This window comes from Protopterus annectens, chromosome 8.part1 (assembly GCF_019279795.1).
Source record: "Protopterus annectens isolate FY-2018-M chromosome 8.part1, PAN1.0, whole genome shotgun sequence".
NCBI lineage: Eukaryota > Metazoa > Chordata > Ceratodontiformes > Protopteridae > Protopterus > Protopterus annectens.
The window spans coordinates 174,519,291-174,543,783 of NC_056742.1; the positions used below are offsets into that span (position 1 = coordinate 174,519,291).

The 24,493-nt window shown below is 35.3% G+C and overlaps 1 protein-coding gene across 2 annotated transcripts in view; it reads right to left on the reverse strand.

The window, feature by feature from the left end:
• The window catches only part of VAT1L (vesicle amine transport 1 like), a 1,089,685-nt gene that overhangs the window by 14,641 nt on the left and 1,050,551 nt on the right, over window positions 1-24,493 (reverse strand). The window contains exon 9 of one of the 2 annotated variants that reach the window (XR_006366076.1): window positions 6,694-10,593. Coding sequence is in view for 1 of the 2 variants with exons in the window: in XM_044081809.1 (XP_043937744.1) it covers window positions 10,495-10,593 (99 nt within the window). In the remaining variant the exon portion in view is untranslated. Of the gene's footprint in view, window positions 1-5,841; window positions 10,594-24,493 lie in introns of those variants that run through there. The other variant, XM_044081809.1, reaches the window with a different exon arrangement.

Sequence of the window (24,493 nt, forward strand, 5' to 3'; positions counted from 1 at the left end):
GTGAACACTACTTATAAACATTTGATAACAAAAATGTTAGTTGAGTATCTACAATTAACAGTTTTTAAAACAATCAGCTATAATACTGTGTTGCAACATTAAGAAACTTATCTATATTCTATTTAAATCTCCCAGTGGTATCACAATACAAATGCCAATAGTTATTCCTATCCCCAAGCTGTGTGTAGTTATTCCTATCCCCAAGCTGTGTATAATTATTCCTATCCCCAAGCTGTGAGTACTTATTCCTATCCCCAAGCTGTGTGTAGTTATTCCTATCCCCAAGCTGGGTATAGTTATTCCTATCCCCAAGCTGGGTATAGTTATTCCTATCCCCAAGCTGGGTATAGGTATTCCTATCCCCAAGCTGTGAATAGTTATTCCTATCCCCAAGTTATGTATAGTTATTCCTATCCCCAAGTTGTGAATAGTTATTCCTGTCCCCAAGCTATGTATACTTATTCCTATCCCCAAGCTGTGAATAGTTATTCCTATCCCTAAGCTGGGTATAGTTAATCCTATCCCCAAGCTGGGTATAGTTATTCCTATCACTAAGCTGTGAATAGTTATTCCTATCGCCAAGCTGTGAATAGTTATTCCTATCCCCAAGCTGTGAATAGTTATTCATATCGCCAAGCTGTGAATAGCTATTCCTATCCCCAAGCTGTGAATAGTTATTCCTATCCCCAAGTTATGTATAGTTATTCCTATCCCCAAGCTGTGAATAGTTATTCCTATCCCCAAGCTATGTATACTTATTCCTATCCCCAAGCTGTGAATAGTTATTCCTATCCCTAAGCTGGGTATAGTTATTGCTATCCCCAAGCTGTGAATAGTTATTCCTATCCCTAAGTGGGGTATAGTTATTCCTATCCCCAAGCTGTGAATAGTTATTTCTATCCCCGAGCTGGGTATAGTTATTCCTATCCCCAAGCTGTGAATAGTTATTTCTATCCCCAAGCTGTGAATAGCTATTCCTATCCCCAAGCTGTGAATAGTTATTTCTATCCCCAAGCTGGGTATAGTTATTTCTATCCCCAAGCTGTGAATAGTTATTTCTATCCCCAAGCTGGGTATAGTTATTTCTATCCCCAAGCTGTGAATAGTTATTCCTATCCCTAAGCTGGGTATAGTTATTCCTATCCCCAAGCTGTGAATAGTTATTTCTATCCCCAAGCTGGGTATAGTTATTCCTATCCCCAAGCTGTGAATAGTTATTTCTATCCCCAAGCTGGGTATAGTTATTCCTATCCCCAAGCTGTGAATAGTTATTTCTATCCCCAAGCTGGGTATAGTTATTCCTATCCCCAAGCTGTGAATAGTTATTTCTATCCCCAAGCTGGGTATAGTTATTCCTATCCCCAAGCTGTGAATAGTTATTTCTATTCCCAAGCTGGGTATAGTTATTCCTATCCCCAAGCTGTGAATAGTTATTTCTATCCCCAAGCTGGGTATAGTTATTCCTATCCCCAAGCTGTGAATAGTTATTTCTATCCCCAAGCTGGGTATAGTTATTCCTATCCCCAAGCTGTGAATAGTTATTTCTATCCCCAAGCTGGGTATAGTTATTCCTATCCCCAAGCTGTGAATAGTTATTTCTATCCCCAAGCTGGGTATAGTTATTCCTATCCCCAAGCTGTGAATAGTTATTTCTATCCCCAAGCTGGGTATAGTTATTCCTATCCCCAAGCTGTGAATAGTTATTTCTATCCCCAAGCTGGGTATAGTTATTCCTATCCCCAAGCTGTGAATAGTTATTTCTATCCCCAAGCTGGGTATAGTTATTCCTATCCCCAAGCTGTGAATAGTTATTTCTATCCCCAAGCTGGGTATAGTTATTCCTATCCCCAAGCTGTGAATAGTTATTTCTATCCCCCAAGCTATCTATAAGCTTCCAACTTGTAGTCTTTTTTAGACCAAATTATCACTCCCTTCTCTTTTCAGATTAATACTCACAATATTGTGATTCATATTTGAACTATATAAAGCCTGTTGATCTGAATAGCTAAAATTATTATCAAAAGCTATAAATGCTTACATATTTTCCTTGTTAGCCAAAATATCATTAAACAGATTGCTCAATGACTTTTAATACAGTATGATATGGAGGCTGAACAAGGAATTCTAAAACTTAAATGCTTCAGGATCCAAAGATTGTTGCATATAACACATCTAATAAAAGAGGAGTATTTTGAATCTGAAGTCCTAGAAAACATTTTTACATAAATAACTACCTGAGCTTAATATGATATGCAATCCTTTATTGAGACACAGTATGAAAATAAAAGGGGAATGGAGTAAGATGAATGACTGAATTGTCTTCACTCACAGATTTTCCATCAACTGGTAATAGTTTGTCAACATCAGAGTGATCACGTTTAGATCTGGAATGTTTGCAGCCCACACTGATTACATAGTCACAGTCTATTGTGGGTCACTTGCACTGAAGAGAAAAATCCAGTAATTTCAGATCCTTGTCCCTATTAGAAGAAGCATTTAAGTCAGATGATGGATGTAAAACCTGTAAAATCAGTCTCGGTTGTTTATCATTTAAGTTTAGATCTAGTCTGCATATTCATAACCATCCTCATTTCTTTTTTGTTTGCCACAAATCAAACCAACCTTTTCACTTTTTTCCTATTAAATGTAATGTTTTTGATAATCAGCAAGGTCTGTGTTCAACTTGTTCTGTCTAATTGCTTCCAGTTGTTTATTTAATTGACCCGACTGCTTAGAATAGTGATTGTGAAGTTGATCAAAAGGGTACGAGTTTTAAATGTAGATACTTGTACCAAAAGACATATGTATTTGTACCTGTTTTTCATAATCACCAATTAAACATTCCACAAACATTGTGGATGCTACCTTATGGATAGACCACCAGGTGGAAATAAATGCTGAATTTTCTACACTGACTTCAGTTTCCAGAAAGGAACGAAGATCCGTGAGTGCCATCCCATGTTTTACATATTCCTTAAGAAGTTTGAGATGGGAAATATTCAAACACAAGTTTGTCGAACTCCTATGTTCTAGACTAGGAGAAGACAGTTGTATATAGCTGTCTTCAAATAGTGCTGTAGAGCCACGGGTATCCACTTCCTTTGCACATCTCTCCAAGCTGTTTATCTGGTGGGGGAAGCTGAAAACGTGATTATTCTTCCTTAGTTAAATTGTTCTTAACATCATTGTTCTCTTTAATAAACTGTTGAAATACATTTTTCACTGCATAAGTAATCATAGAAGAGAACTGCTTAACTTTTTAATTTCTTAACAGCAGAATAAACTAATTTGGGTGTGTATCAGTCAGTCAACCACAATTTCGGTGAGTGACAAACAATCAAGGAAATTTGGGTGAAACGAATTTAGCTGACAGTGGAATTCTCATTTTACTCCACTGTCGTGTGCCCTTAGAGTTGGTATATTTAGGTTTGGGGGTATGGCAGTGTCCCCACACATGCGGGGTTTAAAGGGTTTGCTCCTACAAAAAAAATATTGCCAAGGTTTACTGAAAGTTGTTTCAGATTTTTTTTTCAGTCAGTATTTGATTATAAGAGTTGTTGATTAGTGGAGACACATGAATAAAATCTATCATTCATAGAATCATTAGGAGAAAACATATCTCCCCTTCTGTTGAGTAAAATATTTGCTCCACATCAATATTTTGTGAAAGTGCAACAATAAATGTTCATAGGTTGGTACTAGGCTATCAGCCCTAGGGCCTACACAAGCCTAGCCATAACAATTCCCTGGCTAACTTATTAACCCATTTAACAATTGCTATTTTTTTTATTTAGATAATGGAGTTTAAATGCTGGTACAAATTTTAAACCACACATTGGGACTTGAAGTTCAATCTCAGTTAATTGAATAATAGAGAAATTAATAACAGAAGATGCTTTATCAAAAGAATTAGCACATTCAATAAATTAAAAAGAAGGCAATAAATGAGTTCAGTTACTCACAGTTCCAAAAGTAACATTTTTAGTATTTGTATTTATTTTTCTTGTGGGTCTGCATTTGTTGTCACTGATAATAAACTTGTTCATGGCTCCTAGTGTTAACAGCTTTACTTTGTCCTCCTTTTTTCTCATCAGCTGTTCTTCATTTGAATGAAAATTCACCTTAGCTTGTTCTCCGTGAGGTGTAGGCAAAGGCAAAAACTCCACATCATATTCAGAATCCACTGAAAATCCAGTACTATAGCCTGCTGCACTGTCATTATCCTTCCTCAACTGTCAGATGTTACAATTATGTGACATCTGGCCAGAGCCATATCTATCCTGAATTGTCAACTTACTTGGTTTCTATTGGAAAGTCCATTCCAGATTATAATCCTATAAATGTTCATGAAGCTTCTCCTTCTTTTTGGCAACCAATCAGTTTCAAGATGCTTAAGCTTCTCATTGATGTTCAGAAGCAGATTTTTAACTTGTTCAGCTCCATTTTAACACACATCCTGATTTTATTACACAATATTTAAACCCCTGTTCTTTGCACAGTACCTGGCAGTTGATGCAGTAGAAGCCCTTTCAGCTGACATATTAGAGACCATGCAAAGCAGGTGAGGATCTTGATGACAATGAGAGTGTAGTCAGTGGCCACCAGGACCTCATAAAAATTAGATATGTTAATAGAATGGCCACATAGTGCTGCTTCTGTCCCCTACTGTCCAGGGAAATCATGCATGTTTCTCCACATGCTGTAGAATCATGTCAAAGAACTGGTGTAGGATTCATAAAGCTGATTTTTGTGACACTCCTAATATATATGCTGTGAGATACAGAAAGTTCCTCATAGCAAAGATTAACAAATACAAACAAATGATTAATGCTACACAAACTTTGCTGTCCATCGGGATAATAATTCTCCCACATCCCCCTTGATTCCATGTGTTGCTGGCACATGTCTAGACACTCATACAGTATGTGTAGTCACATGGTAGTGTGTACATATCAACTGCTTGTGGACATGTCTGTAACACACAGAGTGATGACAAACAAAATTATGGACACTGGTTCTGAACGCATCTACTAACACATGTTGATGGACTAATGCTGATGTTACTCTTAGTGCCTTAATAAGAGTGAAGCTCTTGTGCACCAGAAAACTCTAGTGGTCAAAACAGATTAGTGCCATGTCTACTTGTGCCAAGTGTATATGTCTCTGAATTGCTCTGTCATGTTTGATGCTGGCATTTGCATAGGCAGTGAGTCTCATTAGCATACGGACACGCTCATTTGTATGTCATTAGGCAGTGATGTGTTTACCATGCATAACATACTATTTGTCATGCAGTACAGCTACACTACTTGTGTCTTTGAATCACACCTACCCCCTGTATCATAACTTACTATAACATATCACATAACAGTGTGCAATAATTGTTTCTAAATATTTCATTTTTCTTGTTTACTGAGCCTGCTTTTTCTTTTGCTCTTGCTTATAGCACATCGTTCAATTTCAATGCCTGTCGATAAATGAACCATCACATTAGCTATCCATTATGTTTTCTACTATTGTAAATCAACCAAATGATATTGGAAAATGGAATATTTTGAACAAAAATGTACATTTTTGTTGAGAATGACTATAACCTACATATGTATTTTGTGATGATAGCATCCAACTGAATAAAGAAATAAATGCTCTGTCCTCATTACAGTGATAGTGTGCAATGCTATATGATGAAGACACAAAGACGGAGGTACTAAGAGTGCAAATTAATTTACACAAATGTTTGAAGTAGAAACAGATTTAAAAAAAATCTGCAATGAAGCATGTTAAAATCTATATAAATAAACAGGAACATTAACAGAATGCATCAAAGAAAAGAAACCAACATAAATGCTATGCTGATAACTTTATTTTAAACTTCTGTAAACATAATTTGCTTTATAGGCACAATATAACAAAAAGCTATGCAACATATAACAAAACAGTGTTTCTTTCTTTCTTTTTTTCTTATATACAGAGTTGAGCAGATAAGACTATTTACGTTTAAGGCAATTTGAAGACTGATACTTTTAACAACACAATATGAAATGATACTTTTAGTCACTGAAAATAATCCTGCTCAACATAATATCAAGGCTGTGTTAAACTTGATTACAGAAGAAAATTGTACCAGATTTCAGTTCCATAATGCATGAGGCTGTTTTTTAAAATATGATTATCATTAGTATCTGAAGATGACATACTTTGACATATGTGTTTGCTAACCATTGTCAAGGGACATAATTTGAGCTGAAGTATAGTAAGGTTTATATACATGTCATCACTGAAGTAATCAGTAAAGAGTAAAATTCAGTACTGTGACTAGTAATTTTAAGAGCTCATGTGTGCCTGTTAGTATGCGTAGTACTATTTTAGCTTATCAAACAGAATTATTCAAATCCTGCCTATTTAGAGAGTAATTGTAATAAAAGTGCAGAATGAAAATGAGTACTTTAAGTGCTGCAAAGTAGGACAATATTATCAACTTGGAATTTGATTATATAAAAGTGGGAGGAACTTCATATCAACATGAAAAAGGAGTCCTCTTTGTGTCAAAATGACTTTATACCCTTGAAGAACAGATCTCTGGAAAATATGTTTCCATAAGCAAGTTTTGAATAATTGTTTATGGATGTATATTACTGTAAACAAAGGCTTTATAGATGGTAGAGTGTTTAGCTTTTACACACACTCACCCACACACACACACTATACATCTCTGAACTAAAGTCATCATTAATGCTGCTTAATATAGACTAGGCATACATTTGGCAAAACACAGCATGCAAAAAAGAAGATTGCCTCTTAATTTAGTTCCATGAAAAAGACTTTACGGCCTTCGTTACATTACAAATCAGTGTGTCCTCATCAAGTTCTTTTTTCTCATTTTTAAAGGGGGTCAAGGTATCACAGCAACATTAGTTAATCTGACCAAATCACCTATATCCAATGTTTACACCTCTGAGTGGCTAGCCCTGATGTGATTTGCCACCAGATTAAAACAATTTTATATAAAGTTACACATGGTGCCAGTAATTCATCTTTATTCATGGATGTGGGCAAAACTATCTAATTGCATTACTGCATTAAGAAGAAACACTAAACACATAGGTCTGAAAGGTGACTTTCTGCAGCTAAAATTTTAGTGCCTTCTCAATAGATGTTGACAAATACAGACTTAAATACAGAACGTGTATGTGTTAAAATGAACCCAAGGAAAACAAAGATAATAATGAATACCATATTATCTGACTGCAGTTTTTGGCATTTCCTAAGTAATTAAAGCCACAGGCAATAGCATTAAACTGCTGTACATGGTCCACGGGTGTTCCTTTCATTTCTTTACAGCTTATAACTATAAAATATTTATTTCATATTTTTGCCTTCACCCCTAATTGTGAAGGAGCACATGGTGGTTGGCAAACACAACTGAAAAAAGAAGACATTTTTTTTCACTATGTCATTTTCCAAGAGTATTTTTAGTTGAATGTGCATTTTGATTCATATAAGTATATTAATTATTTCTAACAAAAAATCTGGTACAATTTCTATTATAACCATGTCCTGCCCAAAGCAAATGGAGCATCCTTGCACTGATATAATCTTATCTTTCTCCCTTACACTAGTGAAAGCACCATATTACTACTACTCCAGCTATTGCATAAACAGACTTCATCTGAAATGTAAAGGATATCCTGGGATGCAAGCTGATGGTTCATTTCTGGTAATGGTATTCATTATCATAGCATGGGACAGTTTATGTTTTAACCTATAAATGTAACAACAAAAGCATTGTATACATGGTACTCAATACATGCACACAAGGTTGAGGTCCACCATAAAAGAAACATTTACTGGAGACAGACAGTCTGGAAAGGATCTTGGCTTAATATTACTCTATTTCTGGTAAGCAGTAATAAAATATCATAGTAATGAAATATGTGTGCACCACTTACCTAGAACAATACTGATTTTTAATGTGTATTATCTGAATAATCACAAATTGTAGTTCAGCAGAATCTGCTACTCAGAGAAAAAGTATGTTATTAACACTTGTGGTTAATACTATTTCTTGTCCAAGCATATGCTTAAATTTGGGATAAATGTAAATGTACAGACAATGGGCAAATATTAAGGTACTTTATCCTATCAAACCCATTGTCATGCATATAAATAACTAACTTTAAAAAGAGGTATGCATGTTAACCAGTACTAACAATTTCACAGTTACTTCCAAATTTAAGTTTTTACTTTTCAGAAGGTGCATATTTTTTAAGGTTTTGGCACATTTACGTAAAACATTAGCATCAAACTATATCTTAATGTAAAAGTGGATAATGCTACAAAATATAAACTTGAAAGTGATGTTTTTGTATATCTTTTGAAGCAGAACTGACATTTCAAAATGAAAATTTGAGTAAAAAATCAGTCTGTCTTCAAATCTTTTATTTATTCACTTACTTACTTTTACATCCAGTTGACATATGGCGTGAAGTACAAAAAAAAAAACTTTATATTATGACATGTACCCGATATTAAAACAGAACATGTCCTTTCCTGGTTCTACAACTTCTAATGTTACTGCAACATAAACTGAAATGAACCTAATAATCTATTCATATTTGTACTGAAGTACTAATTTGTCAGTAAAGATAAAGATGAAAGTGGGTAATTTAGAGTTTTGCTATTGACAGTCTAACTTTAAGTCATGCTTGGTTTAATGTTTCGCATAATAAAAAAATCTGGATCCATATTAAAAGATCGAATGTCAAAACAATGAATCCCAGTTCATCAAGACTACAACACTGAAGAATACAATTGTTGAAAGCTGACTTGTTTGAATCTCACCACACTGAATCTCAGTAGTTGGCCAACAGCTCAGGAATGTGCACATAAGTCAGAATAAATATATATATTTAGTACCATCATGTTATACATACCAAAAGTTACATGTAAGATGTTAACGTCTCATCTGTTGGCCAACTATTGCAATTCAATGAGGTGAAATTTGAACAAGTTGGCTTTGACAATTGTATTCTTTGATGCTCTGGTCTCACTGATCTGGGATTCAATCCTGTGGCCATGCAGTCTTTTAATATAGATCAAAAAAATTCAGTAGGCATGATAATACCACACAATAGTTTACAATCTGAATCCTTGAGCTAGCACAAAATCATATTTATGGTTGCATATATTATCACTTTATGTTTGAGAAATTCTTACATTTTTCTGATCACTGAAAATAAAAAACAAAGTCCAATTTTGAAATGGTGTGTAAAATATCCATAATCTATTAAATATACAATGATTTCATATTTAAAAATGCATGCTTAAAGGTAAGTGGAGATTATTCCAGTGAGTCTATGTCTTTATTTACCTATCTATATATAGATAGGTGCATGCGTACATATAACATGCCAATGTACTTTACTACTTTTAAGATGTTTCTGAACATTGGTCATTGGCATTTCTCTTCCAGTCCCATTTTATAAGACTGTACATTTCTGATGGTACATTCCTTGACTATGACCTGACTCATTTTCCACGTTTGATATACAGTTATAGTCCTAGGTGACCATACAGCACTATCTGTTAAATGCTCTACAATTTTATTCCCAACATTAAGATTGTTATATAGTGCTGATAATAATAATCTGACTTCTGCCACATAATAAATGGGGAAGAGTATAAAATGTAAAGTGGGCTCAAAACAGTGGATAACATGACATAGGAAAAGTCATAAAGTGAAGTAAAATCAATTACAAGGCCAACTTCTGCTGTTAGATATGCTCTTTAATATGGAAATCTGTAAACACATTTATTTCTCTGACCTACTGATACGGGATTGTGCAGATAATTTGATATACCTGATTTGTTCAACATTTAATGAGCTTTTACTGTATGACTGCATGTGCTAAAAGTGTCAATGAATGCAGTCTTTTCATGTTACACTTTAAAGACTGCATAGACTTTGCTATTAAGCACATCTTGAAGTTTTTCTAAAGTCTGTTTCACTGATTGTTTAACTGTGGGGACAAACCAGTATCCAGAAAATTAAACCTCTACAAAGTTCACTTCTACATGTACAGCATGTTTGAAGCACACATTAATAAATCTCTGATACATGAAAAGATACACTATGAAAAAGGACACAGTTAGTAGTTCTGCATACACTGTAGCAAAATGGGTTTTTCAGTTTGAGGAAAGTAGGCAAATAACTTCCAAACACTTCATTTTTTCAAAATACTAAGGCAAGCATGTATATCAAAACTATATAATGGGATCTCAGTAACACAAAATATGATGTCAGAATACTGCACTGAACAGGCAATTGCACTTCAGTTGTTCAAAAACATAATTTTCAACAGCTTGCAGCTTCCGCTGACTGCAGACAAACACAACACACATTGTACGACAACATTCATTCGAACAAACAGATCACATTTCCAAGCCATGATCCACTGCGACAAACAGGAATTTTGTTTTATCTTTTTGATTATTCTACTGGATAAAAGGCATTCTTTCTTTATTTTCATTGTCTCCTTCATGGTCTTCTTCTTCCTCTCCTGCTTCACTAGTCTCTGTACTGTCATTTGCCATCTGCAAATAAAGGTAAGACAGTATTGATTATATGGGAACAGTGTCTAAAGAAAATTCTAGGGGGAATTGATCACCCTTTCTTATGAAGGCAAAACAACTATATGGAAAAATGAGTCTTTTTTTTCTTTCAGTACATCATTTACATTACATAACTGTACACAAAGCCTGCAAACAATTGCTTAACTACTTTTTCTTCTGAGAAAGTGTGCTACATATATTTGGAGGCAAATGGGGTTTACTTTATTTATTTTATTTATTTATTTATTTGCAGTTGTTTAACCAGGATAGTCCATTGGGCCTAAAGAACCCGTTTTCAATGGAGTCCTGGTGAGAAAAGCTCCACATACAGATTATACAAAGATTAAGTTCCACACATAGATTACATGAAGATTACAGAGAGTAACATTGTACAATTTCTGGTTATAAGACAGATTAAATATATTTTAATCAAAAGTAATAAATGCAATAGTATTAAAAGTAGAACATTTTTTTTTTTTTTTTTTTTTTTTTTAGTGGGATAGGTAGTTAGATGCAGTAGGCTAAGAGATTGCTAGGTACAAGTAAGGAGTTGTATACTACAAGCAAGCATGAATTCGCTATCTGGGATTTGTAAGAAGGGGAAGAGAAAGAAGAGAAAGAATTTGAACACAAGAAATTGAACACAATGTATATTTAAAAAAAAAGAAAAAAAGAAGAAATAGATACATTTTGGAGAAGTATTTTTGAAGATCCTGTGAAACATAACAAAGATGCTAAATGGACAGAAGTAAAAGAAAGAAAAAGAAGTTGAAAGGTGCAGGATATGCAATGGGATGAAGTAACAGCCAGAGAGATTAAAACAAAGTTAAGAAAAGCCTCTAATTGGAAAACCCCAGGCCCAAATGCAGTACCTAACTTTTGGTTAAAAGTATTAACATCTTTGCGCGAAGCTTTAGCCATGAGTAAGAACTATTTATATGTACACTGAGAACAGACACCAACCTGGCTAACAGGAAAAACATTACTCCTACTTAAGAGTGAACTTGTAAGCTACCCTAAAAATTATAGACCAATAATGTGCCTTCCAATGATGTATAAACTATACACTGGAATTGATGCTGGCAGAGTTTACAGTAATTTAGAAGAAAACTCAATTATGGCAGTAGAACAAAAGGGCAATAAAAAAGTCATATGGAACAAAGGATCATTTGTTGTTAAAGTAAGTCACAGTGGAAAACTGTAAAAAGAGGAAGAATCTAAGCATGGCATGGATTGATTACAAAAAAAGCATTTGACAGTATCCTACATTCAAGGATAAAAGAGTGCTTAAAAATGAATAAGATACACCCTACACTGATAAACTACATCACAGCGACCATGAAACAGTGGCAAACCATTTTGCAGTTAAGCCATTATACAGGACAAATTATTACTCCAGGGATAAAAATCCAAAGGGGGATATTCCAGGGTGACTCTGTCACCACTGCTCTTTTGTCTTGCCATTAATGCATTAAGCTGTCTGCTTAACAGATTAGGTCATGTCTACAATTTGGCTCCCAGAAAGCAACAAATTGTAAAGACTTCTCATCTACTCATCATCATTGATTTAAAACAGTATAGCTCATCAGATGAGGAACTGAAAACACAACTGCAACTAGTTAAAACTTTTTCAGATGATACAAGAATGTAATCTGTTTTTTAAAAATGTGCAAAAGCAACCTTTAATCCAGGAAAGCTGCAGCGCCAAGAAAACATCAGTTTGGGACAAGAATGTGATATAAAAGAACTTGAGCAAGAGGGAGTGTATTAAATATTTGCGAATTGATGAAGGATCAACAATAAAACATGAACAAATATGAATAAAACTTAGTAAGGAATATTTTAGAAGACTTAAATTAATCCTGAAAACAGCGCTGACATCTAGGAACAAAATTCAAGCTATAAACCAATTTGCTCTTCCTGTCCTAACTTACAGTTTTAGAGTGATTGACTGGCCCCAAAAGGTGTTGTATAGATTAGATAAGAAAACAAGAAGGATGCTTCATGCTTATTACATGATTTATAAAAATCAGTGCATACCAACATTATATATTCCCTGTTCCGAAGAAGGTCGAGGCCTCCTTGAAATTGATTACATGTATAGTCATGGGACTGAATACATATCTGCTGACCTCATAAGGCTCAATCATAGTGAATGTTTTGAAACATGAAGAGAGTAAATCTAAGAGGACTTCCCTTCTTAGTCTAGCAGAAGCATATCAGCATCAAGCAGGAATGAAAGTCAAACCAGAAGTAGATAAAAATAAGGCAGCAACAATGTGCCAAAAAAAAAAAAAAACAAAAGAAAGATTATAAGGTGAAGGATCAGATAATAAGGCAAGAAATGTGGAAAATGCATAAATATAGCTGCAAGTATAGAAAGCTCCTGGAAGAAGAACCTAATGTTGATCAGGATCGAATGTAGGAATGGTTAATGAGAGGCAAATTCAAACCAAAAGATGAAAGGTTAATACTGGTGGTCCAAGATAGTGGGCTACGTACATGCTGGTTTGCAAAAAAACATGTGGGAGAAACAGACACATTTAGGTTTTCTAAAACAGAATTGGAAACAGTTGCATAACTTGTTGCTGGTTGTGATATACTAATGGCAGAAGGACTGTTTACTGAAAGGCATAATAATGTGGCAACACTGTTTCACTGGGGATTGTGCAAACATTATGGTACTGAAGTAGCTGAAAAACACTGGAAACATGAGCCACAAAGCATCATAGAAAATGATGAAGTCTACATCACATGGGATCACCCATTACCAACAGTTCAAAAGATAGCTGCGAGAAAACCAGATATAGTGGTCCAGGAAAAGAAGACAAAAATAGCATTGATCATTGAAATCGCTACATCCAGTGACTACAGTGGCTAGCATATACTGAGATACAAAGTCATAAAATATCATGATTTGCTGGCAAGAATGAGAGCGATGTTGAAGAAAAATACCCAGGCAGTTTGAATAGTAGTAGGAGCAATGGGTCTTATACAAAGGAATCTAGAATCATATTTATATATGTTACCAATACATGTAACTTCATACGAACTGCAGAAGGAGTCATTACTGGGCACATTGCAGGTGCTGTGAAGAGTACTAATGGCTGACACCAAAGATTGAAACAATACTAATTTCATGAACTTTAATCATAATTTGATTTAGGAATGGGGTCCATTCCCATCATGCTATTAGAAACTCAAAAGATTAAGAGAAATTAAAAAAGCATGAAACGCAATGTTTGTAACCTGTTGATGTTACAATCATCGCAAAGCTTCAGTAGTTTTGTGCTGTCATTAATACTGGGATAACTGAATGCTATTATACTAGTGATATATCAAACTGATACCATGAGTTCATTATGAAGTCACTCAATAGTGCATTGCATATCTCTTAAAGTGTTGCCTGAAGATTTACAAAAATGAATTTGGCACTTTTCAAACAAACGCGATAATCATAAAAAAAAAATGTGTGACAGAGAATGGAGTTGTAAAACTTTTACTTTTATTCCATAGCTGAAATTCCATTTTGCATCTAATTCTTACCATTTTGCATGCAGACATTTTTCAAACTGTCTTTAAACGGATATACCACAGATACAAAAATATTTACAAATGTTGTTCAGCTTCAGAAGAACTTTGTACTGCTTCTTATAAGCAATTTAAAATACTCTGCACAAATCTAAACCAGTATTTTAACACACAGAGGCAGTCATTGGGGAAAACTGAGACTGACCAGCCAAAGTGAAAAATTAGAAAAGTGCATGTACTTTTTTCCAGTTTTGATAAATGAATACTCGGATTACTAACCATTTACATTATGGCTATCATGTTTACAAAACCTCTGTTTATTACAAGTTGCTCACATATTAATAGCCAACACATTTTTATTATTTTTAAAAGATACCAACAAACTATCTACAATTCTCAGTGTTAAAAATACTGTATATTAGAATCACAATAGGTTCATTCTTTAGATGCCTACGTGCATATCATAATTTCAGTTTCTGTTTTATTTGTTTAACTGTATTATAATCAGTTAATCATTTATGCAGGTAAATGTACTTTAACTGCTTATCTGTACTGAAAATGCCCATTAAAACTGAAGCAACAATGTTCAAAAAGTCATTTTTTTAATTTTTATTTTATTTCATTGATTTGTAAGTGGATAAGCCTTTAGCCTCAAATGCCTCCTTTTAAGATAAGTGTGCACTGTCTGTTTAAGTGATGTTGGCCAGCTTTATACATTTGACTGGAAACAGAGGAAAGCAAAGCAAGGAGTACGAGAATAGTATATCCCTATTTACACTTAAGTAAGTGTATATGTGTGTGTGCATATATATATATATATATATATATATATATATATATATATATATATATATATATGGGTCTACTACTAATTACCGACACGACGATTCCCCCGGAAAATTGACCCAGATGACCGACACCACAAAACCCGACAACGCAAAACACTGAACACCATTACACCAAACAACACGCGACACTACATAGCATACACACTAGCCCTGACGCAAACCCTAACCCTAAGGTCCGACACTATCGCACACTACACCTTCCTGCACCCTAACCCTAACTCACTTACCCACCCCTAACCCCAAGCTCCGACACTTCCCTACCTGCACCCTAACCCTAACTCACTTACCCACCCCTAACCCCAAGCTCCGACACTACCGCACTCTCCCTACCTGCACCCTAACCCTAACTCACTTACCCACCCCTAACCCCAAGCTCCGACACTACCGCACTCCCTACCTGCACCCTAACCCTAACTCACTTACTCACCCCTAACCCCAAGCTCCGACACTACCGCACACTCACCTATCACACACCCTAACCCTACACCCCTCACTATTGCACACTTACCTGTCCGCTCCCTACTCCTAAATCCCTCACTATCGCATACTTACCAGGTCGCTCACATTCCCCTTGTCGGTCTTCCGGATTCCAGCGTGTCGGTCAACTGCGTTGTCGGTCGTTTGGTGTCGGTAATTTCTTTGTCGGCGAATCGGCGTTTTGGTAATTAGTAGGGGACCCATATATATATATATATATATATATATATATATGTATGAGCCTACTTTGTTTGATAGAAAATGCATTTCACTGAAATTCATTTTGTCGAAGCCTCATTTCACTGAAAATGAATTGCCTGAGCACAATTCACTTTAAGCTCACTTCACTGAAAACTCATTTGACTGAAACTCATTTCATCTATACAGGTATATGCCCTGTTCCCCAGTGTAGTGCGATCATGGACTTAGTATATATAGTAAGGTGGGGGTGGGGGGCATAGCCACCTATTTTAAATGTTGTAAACCATAGCCAAGGATTCTTACAAGTCAAATGAATAACTCTTTCCTGAAAATAATGTATACCCAAACTGTGTGGGGGCTATACCCCCCACACACCCAATGTGGGGGGCTGTGCCATTTTATTTTATTCCTAACCCTTCAGCAAACAGAAATACATGCATCTAACTGACTATATAATTCTACATATATTCTAGCAAACAGAAGTGTATATGCATTTATAAATCTCTAAATATATATCCAACAGTTCCCACTGTTTTATTTTAAAACACTGATATGCATTTTTTTGGTATTATGATTTACGTGAATCACATTAGGAAACAAAACCTTTAGTTTTCTTTTGATGCAGCAAATTTTATATTGTCAGCACAATGATAAAAATGCTTTACCAGTCATGAGCTGTATTTTGCAATTGCTGAATATGACTTTATACAGTGATGTACTAACAACTGCGGTGGTGGTGCTGCGGTAGCGTTGTCACCTCACAGTTAGACATTGCCCGTTCGATTCTCAGTTAGAGCATCTTCTGTGTGGCGACATGCGTGAATGGGTGTTCCTTCGTTGAAGGTTGTGCGTTAGGCCCGGCAAGCCAGCATGTCAAAATCTACTGCCAATCATTAGTGGACTGGAGTTCCGCTGTGGTGACCCCTAACCGGGAAAAGCCAAAAGAAACAAACAAACAGTGATGCACTGACAATGCTTGTGGATATTACTGCAAAGGCAATGCAGCCTTTTTTTTGAATAAACACATGTCATAAATGTCAAGCTTTGACTTGTTACTATACATACAAATGAACTGAGGAGCAATTTCTGTGGACAGTTTAAAACTTGAATGCAAAATCGTCCATTTACACAGATAGAAACATAGTTTATACACTGAAGAATGTTGTTTACATATTAAACTATTTACTGTACAGCATACGATTGCTTGTACAGATTTTTTTTTTTTGCATTTGTAGACACATGGGCTATAATGTACACTCAGTCTAATTTACAAACTTAGTATTAAACTGAAGCCTGCTAATTAAACATTACTTGGAACATTAAAAGTATTTCTGATATGTTTGTCTTACTACCATACATGTTGATGGTACCTTAATCACTTAATACCAATAAAATGGCATGGTTGTCTTTTAATAATTACTGAATCATTAACACAGACAGATATGCTTTTTCTTGTACCTTTATTTTAGTCTCTTTTGCAGTACTGTTTACACAGTCAGTGTAGGATTGAAAAGTGCCCTTCCCCCTGTAGTATGCAGCATTTTATTGCAGTATTGTTTATTTGCTTCATGTTGTGAGAATTGAATATATGTCTGCCCTCTGGCTGTTAGGGACCTTCATAATTTATTTTAACTGCAAACCATGGCCCATTTACTGGCTGTACTTGGTGTAACTGAGATTTTCTTTTAACATTTACATGCAAACATATTATTAATGTCATGTATGCACAACTGTGACATTTTTATTACAATTACCAAACAGGATTTTTACAAACTTTTGTGCTTTTTGCTTAGTGCTGCACGTGAATAACATTTTAAGTCCCCAACATTTCTTGTAACTACCCATCCCAGCCTGGGAAGATCCGAGCTCACATAAAACAACATTTCTTACTTTTTTTTTCTTTCTGTGTATTCCAGACTTTCTAATCCATAGTACATTTCTTAACCCCTTCAGCACTTTCTTTACCTTCAGTCATTCGTTAATACACTTGCAATTTGATATTAGAATATAGTTGTAAAATACTAAGAATTATAATACGTTTTGTAATTTGCATATCTATGCATCAATTTTAAACTTGGGTTTTATTTGTAGTATTATTTACCCAGTACAACTTTATATTACTAGCATTGCTTTTGAAGAGTCTTTCAGCTGGAGTCTCTCCTATTTTGGTGCTATTATACAATTACAAAAAATTGTAAGAAACAAAATAGATACTGGCTTAACTAACACTTGCTTAAAAGAGATATATTTACATTATTTACATTGGTTGCCTATTACGCAATCAAAGACACTTTTCTTCGAATGTGTAATATTCGAACCCAAAACATCAAAAACACTAAACCGCGAACGGCCATGTCCGCAAATTTTTTCCTAGGGAAATAATTCAGTTGGCCATTCTTGCGGTTTTCCATTTTCCCCTATGTTGAATGATCTCAGAGTTGGTATATTTAGTTAGGGGTGTGGAGAGGACAGTCCCCCCATGTGGGGGGTTGTGGAGGCAAAGTCCCTCACTTGATTAGAATTGTGAAGTTTGTGTTGTTTGTGGCCCCGTGAATTTTTTCCCTAGGAAAACATTTGCAGATGTGGCCATTCGCAGTTTAGTGTTTTCGATGTTTTGGGTTCAAATATTACATGTTCGAAGAAAAGTGTCTTCGATCATGTAATATAGACCCTTTAGATTTGCTGTTGTCTGCAGTTTGCTTTTCTGCATTTTAAACAGATGCACTTTAGGTGAAAATAAAGTACATGCATGTCAGTGTTGAGATCTCATGTCTTTACTGCTTTTAACTACTCCCATTTAATTTCTATGCCCCAGAACTATTCCATTATTTGAAATGGTGATTTTGAAATTACTTAACAGCTTAGCTATGAGAGGCTGCCCTTGCTGCATGCTATGAGAACAGCGTCATACATTTTACATTACTGTTTAACTGATAAGCGTCTTGCTTTAACTGAATGAAAGTTACATTAGATCCTGCTGTGTACACTAACCATTTTCTAAACATAGAGTAGCATGTCAAAAATATTTTTATTAGTGTAGTTAACTGCTGTTGCTTTCACTCTTTACTAACCAGATTTTTTTGTGATTTTGTGATTTTGTCTTGTGTTTCTGCACAGGCTGTCTGATATTTTTCAGTATTCTGTTCCGCTGACTTTAAAGCTCTTATGCACTTCTGAAAAAGTGTTTGTATATGTTGTTTAAACTTTCTGAACTCACTTTGTCTGTCTCTTAGAAGATTATTAAATCTTTCTGTCAGTTCACCATGAACCTTGTCTATGTTTTTATCTGTGCTGTACTGTGCAGTGGTTTTATGTCACTTTTGTCTAACAAGATGTACAGAAGATTCTGTAAATAACTGACTTCACTGCTGTTGTAACTCTGAAATTAACATTTTACATGTGGTGACAGGACATAATGCAAGTGTTTTATCTGGTTGTTTACTATTAACAGTGGTCTGAACTGTACCTTTATGACGTTGCACACAGAAAGCAGTTTCATGTGACTTGCACAATAAACATTTATTGTCATACCAATCATCTTCCTGTTTAAGATACCAGTCAAACGTAATCCATTTACATAATTACTGACTGTCAACTTGCCCTAATAAGGTTTTAGATTTGCTAATATGCTGTTTATACAACTTCTGTAGTCTATCTAAAATTGACACATTAATAGTAATACTGTGTTTACTACCTTTTTTACTAGCCTGATGTATGGCTGTCATGCTGTCATGTAACAACAACAAATTTCTTACCAAAGTCCACAGGTACCTCTAGCTAGCCAATTCTGATCACCGTTGATGGTTGGAAAACTTTTTTAGTTACCTGAAAAGCTAGTGAAATGAATCTGGCAGTTGCAGATTTGAACCTGAAGTGTCACCAACCTACAAAATGTATGGCACTGCTTACTTCCTGCATGGCAGTCCTACTCTGGATTCAGACATCTGAGGAACTGTACTGCTGCAAACTGTGGATACTGAAGTGCTCCTATTCTGGACTCAATCCCGTACATGAATGTTAGTTACTGTGCTTTCACTAAAGTGACCTTATACAAGGCACAGGCACCACTCCCCCTGTGTTCAGATACAGGCAAGGCTCACCATTGAAAAATTACTTAAAATAAATGAATGATTGTCTTGTCTTATTTACTGATGCTGCTGACTGCAGCTTCTGTGTTGGTGCCTAGTAATAATTAGCTGAAACCAAAGTCTAATTAAATGCAGATGCCTGTCAGATGTGCTAAATGCTTCAGTGCGTTATAGAAACAAAGTCTGGTTAGTGCACATAAAATTTGCAGACTATAACCTTCTCAGCAATATATTATTAACTTTCCTGTGGAGGCCTAAATAACTTGTCTATATAACAGGTGACACGTACAACACTGTACAGTTTACAACTTTAATGTCTTCAGATTTGCTCTTTGTACAGCATGAAATATGTTCTCCATTAAGCAGATCTAACAAAAAATCAGATTAGATGTCCCATATATACATTCTTATCAAAGCAGTCTTTTGGGAACTCTCAAAGTCATTACCTTGGTATTTTCTTATGTCATACAGTCTGTTTATTAAAATTTTAGGGAGATTTTCCTGTTTGAGAATATTCCAGTATGAAAGCAGTATTTCAATACTCCCAACACTTGATGTCATGCAGTCTGTTAATAGCTCCTTTGTGTCCTGTTTCAAGGTGAATTATGTAACAGTCTAGGAAGTCTATTGATTCTTGCACCTGGGTCCTTATCTGTTTCCCTTGAAGCTTGTACCAGACACTGTACATTCAACTGAAAGTCTTTTTTTAAGGAGTTATCCTTAACAGAATTTTTCTCAAGCTGTACCAGACTTTCATGTTACATTTACAGATGAATGCCATTTTATTTTATTCTTAACCCTTCAGCAAACAGAAATGCATGCATCTGACTATATTATTGTACATATATTCTAGCAAACAGAAGTGCATATGCACTTATAAATCTCTAAATATATATCTAACAGGTAGTTTGACCAAGAGCAAGGCTATTAGGAGTGGCCCACAATGTTACCAAATAAATATGCAAGTATTCTCAGAACTTAAACATCTCTAGACAGATCAGCCATAACAAAACATTTAAATATATTTAATAATAAATAATAAAAGAACAAGACAATACCAAGTATAGTTACAGTCACATCAGAGTTCAAAATCACAGGAAATATTTAAACCAACATTGCAGGACAGTCTCAAATAAATGAAGAAAAACATCTAAAATATGCTTCACTATATTCCTGACTAAATCTAAGAGAATTACTATATCCTAGTTAACTTACTTCATCAGAGCAAGGCAGATGATTGGGGAATAAAACTTGTCTAGTCGTTATTGTCAGGTCAAAGACAGAATGCTGTCTCTCACTAAGAGACTTCCCAAATTAATATCTCAAATATTACTGCTAGGATAACTTGCAGAAAGACATCACTGCTTGCCATCTGGCTCCTAGTTCCCAGGCTTAGAACAACCATTGATGGCAAATGGTAGCATTTAGCATCTACTTGTAAAAATACATAGACAAGGGCTTTTCCTCAGATTGTTGGCAAATGGTGGAAGTCATAAAACAATAGAACACTTCCAAGACAATACAGAAAGCTCCCTAGTTGTAGACATTGTGTCTCCTTGTTGCACTGAAACTGAAGGACAGCATCTTTTTATGGATGGCCTGGCCATAAAGTAATTTAATTTCAGTTATTTTTCTGAAGTTAATCTCCTGTATTCCAGTTTTCATTGTTAAAATATACATTTAAACAGTTACAATAGTGCATGTACATTTCTGTCCTTTTTCTAGTGGGGTACACTCTGGATACATTTCAAGCACAAGCACTCTACAAAACATCTCTTCGGCACACATCTGTACAAAGCATCTTATATGAAATACAGTTCTAATACATTTGTAACGCAAACATCTTATATAGATCATGTTGATATTCACAAATGATATAATTATTAACAAAATTCCAGATAGCTGTGCTGGCAGTATCTCTCTTTGTCACAGATGCCAATGGCAGGTTGGATATATGACTTAGCTGAACAGATATAAAAATAGCAAAAGCTTTTAGGAACTTGAGGCAAAGTGTAGCCTCCCAGGTTAGCAAAAACAGGCAATAGATCTTAGCAGCATGTTCATAACTCATAAGCTTATAGGTATTATCAAGACCCTCAGTGTTTCACTACCAATAGGAATCAGTATGAGTGAGGGTGTGTTTGAGTCTGTTGTGGGCTGAGGGCTGGGTGTAAGAACAGTTTGGCTGTGAAGTGAGTCAATTCAAATATCTATACCACACTGAAGAAAGATGGCTTTGAGAAGGGTAGACCTGCCTGTTAAGCATGCTGAGCTCTCTACTGAAATTTCTGTTTTTTTAAGGTTTTTAGCTGTTCTTCCTTTTGAAACAGTGTTTTGGGTTTGCTTTAGACTTATTTGCACTTTATACTGAGAAAGGTATACATATTCCAGTCTCTCATGCACCCTGATTTCTTGCAGTTGGATCAGGTCTTATTTCCATGTCTGATCTTGTAAAGGCTATGCAGTAACAGACAGGCAGTGGTCTGGTGTCTGTGCCCTTTTTTTTTTTTTTTTTTAGTAGTGGGAAATATTAGTTTTGTAGAAAGGACGTGTTAGCACAGATACATGACTGGAGGCAGCTAAATAAAACCAAAACTGTTTATTGATGCTAAACATACTATTGCAAGTGCTTCATCAGACCATACAATCAAAATACCCTAAAACATTTAAATAAAACAGTTTAATTATTAATCATCCAATCAACCTGAATGCGCTTTCAAATCAACCATGCATCACAATTAAACAATAAAATATTAAAATCACCTGAATAAATCCCTAGCTTTCAATGTGGATCTTAAAGAGACCCTACCACTGAGTCATCATGATTTATCTGCCTGCAGTTTAATTATACAAAATAGCTCATGGCTTTCAGTGTAACTCTTTAAATCACTCAAAATGTACATTCTTAACTTTCTCTATAATTCTAGAACTGAAAGTGTAGCTATTGCCATGGTCTATTACATGTTTGGCGAGAGCGCTTCTAATGTCTCTAATTTATATATAATATATACATTTCCTGATCCATTCCATCAGGGAATGATTGGTCTTCTCAATGTAGAAACTCAGACAGGCTTTACAACTGGCAAGCTATACAACATCTGTGGTGCTACAGTCAGCCCGGACATTGAATCTAAAACCACCCCTGTCTGAGGATGAATGAAAACATCAGAGATGTCAGTATACAAACAAAAATTACATTAGTTGAAATATTGCATACCAAGTGCATTAGTAGCACAAGATGTCCCTTGATGGTGAACCCTAGAGCAGAGCTGCCTTTTTAAAGACTTCTTGTTTTTAAAAATGAAGCTGGGCTTATCCCCTATCAACTCTCTGATACGTTCTTTTGGGATCTATATCACATAGTCGAAGTTTAATAACTTCGATCATGGAATGTTCGAACCATCCTGTTCTAAGTTAAAATACTTCGACTATTGATAAAAAAAAAAAAAAAAAAAGGAAAACAAAATAAACGGTTGTAAATGGGGCTGCGCCCCCACATACCCCACTACTTAAATATACCAACTCCGAGATCACACCACATTGAACAAAATGGAAACCTCCCATGAAGGAGATTTCCGTTGAAATGCTCAAACTTCTGCAAATTCAAACTTATGGTCTCGACCATATGAGGTTTGAACTTGCAGAAGTTCGACTATCTGATAGGAACCCGTTCTTCTGTCTGCAAGATTGGCCAATTCATTTGAATGATATCGCACACAGCACTAACATTACTAGTATAGTATAAAGGAACTGCTACCTTATAAAATCTAAGGCCTCCTTCACTATAGTTAACCCCATCATTTGAAGCCCTAAGGCTCCTATTAGAGGAATAATAGGGTCACACTTTGCCTCTCCTTGAAACTAATACCTCATTGCACTTCTCATTCACCAGTTAGCACATCACATGACCTTGTTCCTCTATACATGGTATTCTAAAACCAAACTCTAACTTTATAAATTGATTATGGTTTTTAACAATTAAGTTCTAATAAAGTTCAATTTCAGAAGGAACAAAAGCGCTTAGCCATTGTTTTAATAAAGGATTTACATGTGGTAAAGTTTTGGTCTTTTCCTTGTCTTCTGAGACACTGGCTATATTTTCGTGATGTATATTTTTCCAGTTGTAAAGCTTGTCTGAGTTTTTATGTTGGGAAGACCAATCATTCCCTGATGGGAAGCATCAGGAAACATGTATATTATATATGAATTAGAGATGTTAGAAGTGCTCTCGGCAATCATGTAATAGATTTTGGTGATAGCCACTCTTTCAGTTCTAGAGTTATAGAGAAAGTTATTAAAAAGATATGTTTGGCTGATTTCAAGAGTTACACTGAAATCTGTGAGGTATATTGGATAATTAAACTGCAGGCAGATAAATCACATGACTAAATGGTGGGGTCTCTTTAAGACCAGTATTGAAAGCTAGGGATTTAATCAGGTGATTTTACTATTTTATTTTTTAATGGTGATGTATGGTTGATTTGAAAGTCTATTCAGGCTGAATGGATGACTGATAACTGAACTTTTCTATTTAAATGTTTTAGGATATTTGGATTGTATGGTCTGATGAAGCACTTGCAATAGTGTGAAAGCACTTACCTGTTCAATGTCAATAAACAGTTTTGGTTTTATTTAGCTGCCTCCGGTTGTGTTTCAGTGCTGACACATTTTTTTCTGCAGTTGTTTGGTTTGGTATCTACAGCACAGTTAATTCCACGAGGATGAATTTTATAATCA